The 12,218-nt window shown below is 41.6% G+C and overlaps 1 protein-coding gene across 2 annotated transcripts; it reads right to left on the reverse strand.

Moving 5' to 3' along the window:
• Positions 1-334: 334 nt before the first annotated feature.
• LOC109789166 (uncharacterized) lies at positions 335-11,525 on the reverse strand. Of its 2 annotated transcripts, none has more exons than XM_083063669.1 (4): positions 11,144-11,525; positions 3,272-6,144; positions 3,135-3,194; positions 335-3,054 (listed from the first exon to the last, which is right to left on the reverse strand). In XM_083063669.1, the coding sequence occupies exons 2-4, from the start codon at positions 3,551-3,553 to the stop codon at positions 2,863-2,865; spliced, it is 534 nt and encodes a 177-aa protein (XP_082919795.1). In that variant the 5' UTR covers positions 3,554-6,144; positions 11,144-11,525; the 3' UTR covers positions 335-2,862. The 2 variants fall into 2 exon arrangements, with proteins under 2 accessions (XP_082919795.1, XP_082919794.1); XM_083063668.1 differs by having other exon boundaries at positions 11,149-11,505.
• Positions 11,526-12,218: the final 693 nt, after the last annotated feature.

The raw sequence follows: 12,218 nt of genomic DNA on the forward strand, positions 1-12,218 counted from the left end.
ACGTGGCATTTCCACTCCACTGCTCAAGTGCTTGACTGCGCCTCAGGCAGCCTACGTCATCAAGGAAATTCACCGGGGCATATGTGGCATGCATTCCGGAGCACGGTCAATGGCGATCAGAGTACTCCGAGCTGGATACTACTGGCCCACGCTGAAATCGGATTGCCAGGACTACGTACAAAGATGCAAGGAAAGCCAGTAGTTTGGCAACACACACCGGCAGCCGCCCGAAGCTCTCCACCCCATGATGTCGGCATGGCCTTTCTCCCAATGGGGAATGGACATCCTCGGGCCTTTCCCCCCTGCGAAAGGTCTCCTAGTGGCGATCGACTACTTCACCAAGTGGATCGAGGCATGCCCACTCGCCAAAATCACCGCTGAAAATGTGCAAAGGTTCACCTGGAGGAATATTATCTGCAGATTCGGAATCCCTCACACCCTCGTTACCGACAACGGCCGGTAATTCATCGCACAAGGATTCGAGGACTTCCTCCGCGAGCTCGGTATCAAGCATCTCCCGACCTCGGTGGAACATCCGCAAACTAACGGTCAAGCCGAAGCAGCTAACAAGGTCATCCTCCGGGAACTTAAGAAGCGACTAGGGAACGCCAAAGGACAGTGGGCCGACGAGCTTCCCAACATCCTCTGGGCGTACCATTGCACCCCCAGTCAACAACGCAAGAAACGCCTTACAGGCTAACTTACAGGGCTGATGCAATGATCCTAGTGGAAGTCGGAGAGACATCGCACTGACGCCAAGCCTTCAACAACGAGCAGAATGCTCAAGAGTTGGCAGCCGACCTCGACCTGGTTGACGAGCTCAGAGAAGAAGCTCAAATCCACGAAGAAGCCTGCAAGCTCCGAGCCTCCAGAAGATACAACACGCGAGTGCAACCTCGCTCTTTCTGAGTCGGTGACCTGGTGTGGCGTTTGCTAGGAGAAGCTCGGAAAGACACGTTAGATGGAAAGCTCGCACCCACTTGGGGTGGCCCTTTCCAAGTTATAGAAGACTTGGAAAACGGAGCATACCGACTAGAGGAACTTAGCGGAAAGCCCATACCGTGAACTTGGAATGCCACGCATCTCAAGCCTTATTCAGTTGAATCTTGTACAAATGAGTTGTGCACTCTTTTCCCGCCTCAGTCTTTTATCCCAAAAAATATAAAAATGGGTTTTAGCTGAGAGGGTTTTTAACGAGGCACATATATCCAATAAAATAACTCATTCTCTTATCTCCATCATTTTACTCTAATTTTAGGTCGAGTACGAACCTTAATACGCTTATCCGAGGTCGAGTTTGAACCTTGATGAAATTCATTTTACTCTACTTTTAGGTTAGGTACGAACCTTAATACGCTTATCCAAGGTCGAGTTCGAACCTTGATAAAATTCATTTTACTCTAATTTTAGGTCGAGTACGAACCTTAATACGCTTATCCGAGGTCGAGTTCGAACCCTGATAAAATTCATTTTACCCTAATCTTAGGTCGAGTACGAACCTTAATACGCTTATCCGAGGTCGAGTTCGAACCTTAATAAAATTCATTTTACTCTAATTTTAGGTCGAGTACGAACCTTAATACGCTTATCCGAGGTCGAGTTCGAACCCTGATAAAATTCATTTTACCCTAATCTTAGGTCGAGTACGAACCTTAATACGCTTACCCGAGGTCAAGTTCGAACCTTGATATAATTCATTTTACCTTTAGGTCGAGTACGAACCTTAATACTCTTATCCGAGGTCGAGTTCGAACCTAGGCACGATCTATTTCACCCTAAAAGCGGAGGTCGAGTTTGAACCGTGGTACAATTTATTTCATAATAAGCTACGAGTCGAGTTCGAACCTCAAGACAAAACATACACATCAGGCCAAGTTTGAGCCCCGCAAGAGCGCAAAAACACACAAGTCCAAGAGCAGAAGAACCATCACTATATACACAATAATGTATGCTGAGTTCCAAACATAAATTCAAAAGCAATAACCAAACAGGAAAAATAAACTAGGCTATCACAAAAGTGGCCTAAGCGGAGGCATTTTCACTAGAGTTGTCCTCAAGGTCATCCTCCGCCACCAGCTTCCCAAAGCGGACCACTTTCTCCACATGCATGGAGGAGAAGTCAAACCCCGGGGCGAGAAACCTCGCCTGGCGAGCTGCCTTCAGAAATCCCCTCTTATGCTAAAAAATAACAGCGCGCTCGGTCTCCTCGAGCTTCCTTTCCAGTCCCGCCTTCGCCTCCTCCAGCTTCGCGAGGTCCACCCTCAGAGAGGCATTCTCCTCTGCTTGGCCACCAAGGAGCACCTCATCGCAAAGGCGCTTCTCGGCCGCCGCCACCAGCTCCGCCTTCTGTGCGGTGACCTCGTCCTCCAAGGAGCGCACCCGAGCCCGGGAAGAATTGGTCTGCTCCCGCAACTCGCCCACCTGAGCAGCATAGGTCTCATTAAACCTCAAAGCAATCTCCAAGGACTTTTGGACCCTGACTAACTTCCTCCGGGTGGCCTGGAGCTCGGCCTCGCCCTGTAGCTTAGCCTCCCCGAGAGCAGCCGCCAAAGACCTGTTCTCCTCCCTCAAGACCTTGTTCTCGTCCCTCAAAGGTTGAACTCGACTCCTCAGCTTAACCAGATCCTCCTCATGTTTGGACCACCTATGCTTCTAGTGGGCCACAATCGCCATGGTCCTCTGTAGAAAGACCTGGGCAGCGTCTATCAGCCCCTGGTCACCCGAGGTCAGCGAACCTTGGGGGAAGAACTTCTCGGCAGTCACCCCAGCGCTCCACAGCGAGTTCATGTCTGCCGAGGCACTCACGTGGTCCAATCGCACCTGGGTGAGGCCCTTCCCGAAGCGGTGAGCTATGTATTGGCTCTAGGAAGCCCCCTGCGATGAACCTGACGGCGCCGCCGAGGGTGCAGGCGTAGCTGTGGAGACCTCGAGACTCGGCCCCTTGCCGCGAGCCTCAACAGAGGCAGAAACTGGCATCCCCTGCTCAGCAATAGGAGGGTCCACGCCTGGCACCTCCGACCTCGGAGGCACCTGGACCTCGGCAGCGTCCCCTGCCTGCAAAAACCAGTGCCATGTCAAAAAAGGAAAAGAACAACATACAAGATAAAGGAAAAAACGAAAAGCGAGGTACTCACCACGGCGGCCTGGGCGACTTGCTCAGCAACCGGGGCCTCCACCTCAGCAGCTATCCCTGCCTTCAAAGAGCAATAGTGCATCAATAAACAAAGCAAAACCGACATAGAAGAAAAGTTAAAGAAAACAAGACACTTACCTCGGCAGAAGGAGCAACTCGCTCAGCAGTCACCGCAGCGACCATTTGGGGAGCCTCCCCAGGCGGAGGGCTCCCAGTAAGGTCGACTGCATCGGCATCAGCGGCCTTGGAGGTCACCTCCTCCGTTCCACGAGGGGCAGAGGTCCCCCCGACCTCTTTCTCGCCCCTCTTTCTTTTTTGGTTGACCTTCAGGGGGGAAATCTCCTCCTCTTGAGGCTCGGGGACCTCAATTTCAGCAACATTGTAGCGATGCTTTAGCTCTCGCCACTTGTTCTTCCCCATGATGCCTGCAAACAGAAAATAAAACACATCAGAAAAAGAAGGTTTCACAAACCCTAACAATCTAAAGAGGACGAGATACTCACTCTCCAGGCCCCTCTCTTTGTACGCTGAATTCGCAAGCGACAGGACGAGCTTGCAATCCAGCGGGCGAGGAAGCGCGGTAAGGTTATCAATGGCGGCCGTATCCGAAGCCGTCAACTTCAATTGGCCCACTCAGGGATCGACATCAACAAGGGCAACCCGGAAGAACTCTTGTTTATAATTTTTGTATGACTGAGAGTAGAGAGTAAATAAACCCCCATCCCTACTCCCACTCAGGGACAGCACGCCATAAGGCGGAACGCCTATTTTCAGTTGGTAGAAATGAAGAAAGACAGGAAGAGACACCTCTATCCCTAGGGTCGAACACAGGACTTGAAAAGCCCTCAAAAAACCCCAACTGTTTGGGTGCAACTGGCAAGGAGCCGAGTTGATAAAATTCAAAAAGTCACACTCGAATTGTGTGAAGGGAAGAAAAACGCCCAAATCCCTGAAGAAGCATTGGTAAACATATAAATGGGGAGGGTCAGTAGACTTCCCCATATACACGCCCTCACCGGCCTAACAAGGTTCAAGCCGGATCATTCGGGAAATGGAAGGGTCACAAACCCTGTACGATCTCAAAATTGCATTAACTTCAAGAAAGGACCGGAACACGCTTTGGGCCTTCCCCATCTCGCGCCGAACCCAGTCGTAGCCAGGAATGCCTGGAACGAGGTCCGTAGGCGGCTCCACCACCTTCTTTTTCCCAGCGGCGGGTAGCCACCGCCTTGCCCCGCGCCTTGCCCTTGCCCTTGGAAGGCACAGAGGATCCAGCACCACTTCCTCCAGCCATGGAGAAAACAAGAAAGACTCGAAGAAAGATTTGGGAAGAAGAAAAAAGAAAACTGTAGAAAGGAAGTACCTGGTACTCTTCCTCAGAAAACAACCCTAATAATGAATGGGTTATCGGAAACGACGACGGAAACAGAGAAAATGGAGACGGAGGATAAACAGAAACGAGAGAAACAGCGTGCGCAAGAAGTTGAAAGAGAGAAAAATGAGTAAAGTGAAAAGGGAAGAGGCGCGAGTGAAAGAAAAGGGTTCCTCCCAAATTCAAAACGGTCATAACACGTGTCAGTCAAGGGACACATCTGATGACACATTAATTGAGAACCATTATGACAAAGGCAAACCATCATTACATAACCGTCACTCCCATTAACGCGCCACTTGCACGTTTTCTGGAAATGACCAGTTGCGACACATGGCATCTCGATAAATAGGCGTACGCGAAAGGTCACTGCTCCTTGACGAGCTCGGTTTTAAACTCCTCGACCCACGGTCTTCGGAGCTCGGGGGGCTAGTGTACTATCTGTACCGCCATGCCGAGCTCGAGCTCGGAACAGTTGCGTGGAATGACCTCGGAACACGCATTTGGAGACCTCGGTCTAAACGAGATCCGCAATCTAACCAGATCATAACCGATCTTAGGAGATCTCGGTCCAGACAAGATTCGCTATCTAATTAGATCATAACTGATCTCAGGCACAAGACCCAATGCAACCCTAACTCACACTATGGTACGTGCATTACTTATACAAGACATCCACTCATACAAACCCTAACTTTAGCATCGGAGTCTCTTTTGTAGGTACCACCCCCATCTTGGAACACCAACGTACCTGCGAAGGAGGCTCACCAATCTTACTCGGCGGATCACCTCTACAGCAGATCTCCGGTAAGAACACTAGGTAACAATCAAACATGATCAATGAGCTTGAACATGTTATTCAGTAAACCCCAAGCTGGTTCTTGCTATTCGACAAAATAGTATCTTTGCAGCTATGGAAATAATTGATTTACAAATGTGGTAATCTTGCCCAGGAATCTACGGGTAGTTGATTGAGCTCGTAGAATATATTGCTAGACTTATTATTATTATTATCCTTGTGGAATTGTTGCTATTTCTCATTAATTTTTTTAATGGTCAAGCAGATACCTAAAAGAATTTAATAGCAAGACCAAAAGACATCATTGGTGACAATATGATGCCAAACTTTATCAAAAAAGCTTGAGGGAATGTAGTCAGACTAGCATAGCAGCATTGACCGAGCTGAGATGGTCATACCTCCTATTTTCAAATTTAATGTGACCAAACACTTAATTAACATTTCTGCTAATAAAATTTATTTTATAATCATCTCAAGATTCAGTATACAAAACTCTTTCCTATTCTTGGACACCCCACTGACCCCAGCATGTGAAGATTCACACATACTTTTATGCATACCAGGACAATTATTACGATATAGAATCTTATATATGACCTATGTACTGTTCTTCTAATAGTTGTGTTAATGAAGCCAACTTTCTGGACTTAAGATAGAGAATGGCCAGCTTTGCTGCAATTTTTACTTTCTAGTACTTTCCTTTTTCTTCTTAGGATGATGCCTTACCCTCCTTTATTTGTACTTTCCCTCCAAAAATACTTCTTTGTCTCTACAAGGATGCCCAATAAGCGAAATGACTGACCCATTGCAGCCCAATGGTGGTCCAGCGGTCCAGCCAACCTAATCTCCAAGTAAATAGGCTTAGCATAGAAAAGATTGCAATCCCAATAGTATCAGGGACAGTTATTAATGCCTTAAAATCACACAAGGATTGGATACTAGTATTATAAATACGTGTTATTTTAAAATTTTTTCTCAAGGAAAAATTTCCTTCTATGCTTAGAATTCGATTACATGTTTTCTGTATAAGCACTTGATTATAAAGTTCATATATAGAATTTTTAGCCATATAGAAAACTTGACACCCAGCATGTATATATATCTACCATAGTGTTGTCAATGCAATTATGATATAAACTATTGACATATGGCAAAATCCTTACAGAAAACAGTGCTTTAATATGATTTTGAAAGGATAAGTAGTTATATTATGATAGGATAGGATTTTCATTTTCAGTTTTAATAATCCCTATTGTTTAGGGAATAGGCTTACTGTTAGAGTTGTTTTTTTTTGTTTTGTTTACCACGTTAAGTTAGCAAAAAATGTGGACTGCAGTTTCTCTTTATGTAACCGTTGAGAAGGCTATTTATTAGCCAAACACTTGCTGAATAAAATTATCATCTCCCATAATTATTTTGAGTTCTTTTTTTTAAACTTTTGCTCTTAACATTCTGGCATCAGAGCCCCTACTGGGCCTGATATAAAACAGAGCAACATTTTTTATAGTTTGCAGTAGAAAAGGAGATCGCAACTGAGGGTAGTTTTGTACAACCATCGATCCCTCGCTTTGATGGTCATTATGATCATTGGGCGATGTTGATGGAAAACTTCTTGCGCTCCAAAGAATATTGGAGCTTGATTGAGACGGGCTATGTTGAGCCCGAGAAAGGGGTGGAGCAATCAGAAGCACAACGCAAGAGGCTGGAGGAATTGAAGCTGAAAGATTTGAAAGTGAAGAATTATCTCTTTCAGGCTATTGAACGGAAGATATTGGAGACCATACTTGTGAAGAACACTTCCAAACAAATTTGGGAGTCTATGAAGAGGAAGTTTGAAGGGAATGCTAGAGTTAAGAGGTCTCATTTACAGGCTCTTCGCAAAGAGTTTGAAACTCTAGAAATGAAGGCTGGAGAAGGAGTGACAGAATATTTTTCAAGGGTGCTGATTGTGGCAAACAAGATGAGAACATATGGAGAACAAATGCAAGATGTCACAGTGGTTGAAAAAATTCTTAGATCATTGAGTGAGAAGTATAACTATGTCGTTTGCTCAATTGAGGAGTCCAAAGACATAGATCAACTTTCTATTGATGAATTGCAAAGTTCTCTAATGGTTCATGAACAAAAATTTACCAAGCATAGTGGAGAAGAGCAGGCCTTGAAGGTGACACATGAAGGAATAAGAGGTCGTGGACGTGGAACTTTTAGAGGTAGAGAAAGGGGACGTGGTCGGATAGCTTTTAGTAAAGCTACGGTGGAGTGTTATAAATGTCATCAACTTGGACATTTTCAAAATGAATGCCCAACTTGGAATAAAGAAGCTAACTATGCAGAGCATGAGGAAGAAGAAGAAATGTTGCTTATGTCCTATATGGATGTTAATGAAACTCAAAGAGAAGATGCATGGTTTCTAGACTCTGGTTGTAGTAATCATATGTGCGGAGACAAAGCGCTGTTTTACAATCTTAATGAGGATTTTAGACAGATTGTGAAGTTAGGAAATAATTCAAAGATGTCAGTATTAGGAAAGGGGAATGTGAGGTTGAAAGTGAATGGCTTCACTCATGTGGTGACTGAGGTATTCTATGTGCCAGAACTGAAAAACAACCTTTTGAGTATTGGACAACTACAAGAAAAAGGTTTGTCTATTCTCATTCAAAATGGTAGTTGCAAGATATATCATCCGGAGAAAGGTCTTGTAATACAGACTGAAATGACTACAAATCGGATGTTCGTACTAACTGCAGTACCAATGCCTCAAAAGCCTACTTGCCTTCATACAACAGTGCAAGAAATAGCTCATTTATGGCACTGCAGGTACGGTCACTTGAGTCACAAAGGGTTGAGAACACTTCAGTATAAGAAAATGGTACATGGCCTTCCTCCACTTAAATCTCCAACTGATGTGTGCACTGTTTGTATGATTGGGAAACAACACCGAGATCCTATTCCAAAGAAGGCAAACTGGAGAGCTACGCAAAAACTTCAACTTATTCATGCTGATATTTGCGGACCTATCTCACCCACTTCAAACAGCAAAAAGAGGTATCTCATATGCTTTATTGATGACTTTACTATGAAAACATGGATCTATTTCATGGTTGAGAAATCTGAGGCTTTAGTTATTTTTAAACATTATAAGAATTACGTTGAGAAGGAATCTGGCTGTTCTATAAAGTGTCTACGTACTGACCAAGGTGGAGAATTTGTTTCCTTGGAGTTTAATGATTTTTGCAAGGAGCAGGGGATTAAGAGGCAGCTAACAACAGCTTATACGCCACAATAGAATGGAGTTGCCGAAAGGAAAAATCGAAGTGTTATGAACATGGTTAGATGCATGCTCTCTGAGAAGAAGGTTCCCAAGATTTTTTGGCCTGAAGCTGTGAATTGGACAGCATATGTTCTAAATAGAAGTCCCACTTTAGATGTGAAGAATGTCACCCCTGAAGAAGCCTGGAGTGGAAGCAAGCCCTCAGTTGAACACTTTAGAATATTTGGATGTATGGCACATGTGCATATACCAAATGTGAAGAGAACAAAGTTGCAAGATAAGAGTTTTTCCTGTGTCTTTTTTGGAGTAAGTGAGGAGTCTAAAGCATATAGACTCTTTGACCCAAGAGCAAAAAAGATTGTGATTAGTAGGGACGTTGTGTTTGACGAAGACAAGCCATGGAATTGGGATAAAATCTATGATGAGCAAGTTCCGGTCAATTTGAAATGTGGTGACAATGAAGATATAACTATAATGCATGACGAAAACAACGAAGTTGAGAATGAAGAAAACGAAGAGGTTACTAAAGAGATGGGGGTCAACTCTTCCAATTCAGAAAATATAGTTGTGTCATCCGATACAAATGAAGCAAGGATTCGTCGCACTCCAGTGTGGATGAGAGACTATATATGTGGTGAGAGTCGTCTAGAGGAAGAGGTTGAAGCAAATTTAACAATGTTCATTCCCGCTGATCCGATATACTTTGAAGAAGCTATGAAATATGAGAAATGGAGGGCAACTATGGATTCTGAAATGGATGCTATAGAAAGAAATGACACATGGCAGCTCACTGAATTACCAGCTGGTGCAAAGAAAATTGGGGTTAGATGGGTCTACAAGACTAAGTTGAAGGAAAATGGAGAGGTAGATAAGCACAAGGCTCGATTGGTGGCAAAAGGCTATGTGCAACAATAGGGAATTGATTATAATGAGGTTTTTGCACCTGTTGCAAGAATGGATATAGTGAGGATGATTATAGCACTTGCAGCACAAAAAGGATGGTCAGTTTACCAACTTGATGTGAAATCTGCATTTTTGCATGGAGAACTAAATGATGAAGTATATGTAGAGAAACCTAAAGGTTATGTGCAGAAGGATGATCCTCAAAAGGTCTATAAGTTAAAGAAAGCCTTATATGGACTTAAACAAGCTCCACGAGCTTGGTTTAGTCGTATCGTATTGAGGCTCATTTCATGAGTGAAGGCTTCGAGAAATGTCATAATGAATACACTTTGTTCACCAAGACCAGCAAAGAAGGTAAAATTCTGATTGTGAGTTTGTATGTAGACGATCTTATATTCACCGGCAATGATAAGTTTATGTTTCTTGAGTTCAAAAATTCAATAGTTTGATATGACTGATATGGGGAGGATGAGGTATTTTCTTGGAGTTGAGGTGCTGCAAAGGTCTGATGGTATTTATATTAGTCAAAGAAAATATGCTTTGAAGATACTAAAAAGATTTGGAATGGAAGGTTGTAACTCTGTCCACAATCCAGTTGTTCCAGGCTTCAAATTGTTTAGAGATGAAAGTGGAGTCAAGGTGGATGAAACTTATTTTAGACAGATTGTGGGGAGTTTGATGTATTTAACAATGACAAGGCCTGATTTGATGTTCATTGTTAGTCTTATTAGCAGATATATGGGAAAGCCAACAGAATTGCATTTACAAGCTGTAAAAAGAGCTCTGAGGTATTTGAGTGGAACAACAAATTTTGGGATATTTTACAAAAAGGAAGGGGATGAGAGTCTCATTGGCTATGCAGATAGCGATTATGCAGGGGACTTAGAAGATCGAAAAAGCATATCAGGTTATGTGTTCATGTTAGGTTCTGGAGCTGTCGCTTGGTCTTCAAAAAAATAGCCCATTGTTACTCTCTCCACAACAAAGGCTGAGTTTGTGGCTGCTGCCTTTTGTGCTAGTCAAGCAATATGGATGAGGAGAATTTTAGAGAAATTGAGCCAATCACAAAATAGTTGTACAACTATATTTTGTGACAATAGCTCCACAATAAAGTTGTCAAAGAATCCTGTACTTCATGGGCGTAGCAAACACATTGATGTGCGATTCCATTCTGCATGATCTCTCAAGAGAAGGTACTGTTAAATTGGTTTATTGTTGTACACAGGAGCAGCTGGCTGATATAATGATCAAGCCACTCAAACTTGATGTTTTCCAGAAGCTTAGAGCTGAGTTGGGAGTTGACAAAGTTCCAAAAGTAAACTAGCTTTTACTGACAACTAGTTTAAGGGAGGGATTGAAAGGAAAGGATAAGTAGTTATATTATAATAGGAAAGGATTTGCATTTTTAGTTTTAATAATCCCTATTGTTTAGGGAATAGGCTTACTGTTAGAGTTGTTTTTTTTGTTTTGTTTACCACGTTAAGTTAGCAGAAAATGTGAACTGCAGTTTCTCTTTTATGTAACCGTTGAGAAGGCTATTTATTAGCCAAACACTTGCTGAATAAAATTATCATCTCCCATAATTATTTTGAGTTCTTCTTTTTAAACTTTTGTTCTTAACAGATTTGCATCCTATTTAAAAGTGAAACCATAGCAAGTGCTTACATTACCTGTATTCCTGCACGTGCAGTGAATGATTCAACTGCTCTGTGCTCCAATTCTACTTCTTTTTCCATCGCAGCCTGTTCTACCAATCAGTCACTAAAATTCATAAACTGAGAATTTAATGTGTTTTGAGTCTTTTGACTGAAGAATAAAATTGTGGACAAGTAGAGTTTGAGAAACTGAGAATTCATAAATTGAGCACGATATGAATCACGTTGGCATTTTGAATTCGTAGAAGGCATCAAGAATAAGAAGGAAGGTGATTCACGACGGTGTTCTAACAAGGGCAACACACGGTACGTTGTCTTGGGTTTCGATGTTTAATAATATTTGGATATATTATTATTATTATTATTTTATTTTTTATATAAATGGTAACAGGGTAGGAATCGAACAGCACCGTGGCTAAGGTAAGGTCAATGACACTGTTGCCTTAAATCCTCCACTCCAAGTTCTTATTTTTTTTTATTTATTTAAAATAACTAATTTTAATTTAAATAACTAAATAATATATTTGATTATTTTATTATAATTAATATATTAATACATAAGATCATACAATTATTTAAATTTATATACACACATATAAATATTATTATAAAATAATTATTTTGAAAAGTTTTATTATAATTTTAAAGTTATTTTACATTTATTTTGAATTTCAATACAAAATGGTATCAAAATGAATATAAAGATTATTTTCTATAAAAGTAGTATGATCTTTTTATAAAAAAAACTAACAAAAATGATAGTGATAAGATAATAAAAACGTCATATTAATTTGGTTCTTCTAAAAAAATATTTTATAGTTTTAATTATTTTGTATATATATTAAATTATTATTTTTAGTTTATCCACACCATATTATAAAAGATATTAAAATATGAAATCACTTTAAGAAAAAATATTTTAATTTTAATAAATGAGATTTTAAAAAAAATATTTTCATAATTTTATATTAGTGATCATGAATTTTTTTTCTAATTTAAAAATTCTAAAAATTATTAATAAAATAAATTAGTGTTGCATTATAAGTATTAAATATATTAAAAAATTAATTTCTTAAATGTGTCTT

The sequence above is a fragment of the Cajanus cajan genome, chromosome 9, assembly GCF_000230855.2.
Source record: "Cajanus cajan strain Asha chromosome 9, NIPB_CcT2T_4, whole genome shotgun sequence".
Lineage (NCBI taxonomy): Eukaryota > Viridiplantae > Streptophyta > Magnoliopsida > Fabales > Fabaceae > Cajanus > Cajanus cajan.

Bases quoted from the DNA above. Each gene is read 5' to 3' on its own strand.
- LOC109789166 (XM_083063669.1), bottom strand. From the start codon at position 3,553: ATGGGGAAGAACAAGTGGCGAGAGCTAAAGCATCGCTACAATGTTGCT. The intron at 3,195-3,271 runs GTAAGTGTCTTG...TGCTCTTTGAAG, and splicing joins GAGTTGCTCCTTCTGCCGAG to GCAGGGATAGCTGCTGAGGT. The intron at 3,055-3,134 runs GTGAGTACCTCG...TGGTTTTTGCAG, and splicing joins AAGTCGCCCAGGCCGCCGTG to GCAGGGGACGCTGCCGAGGT.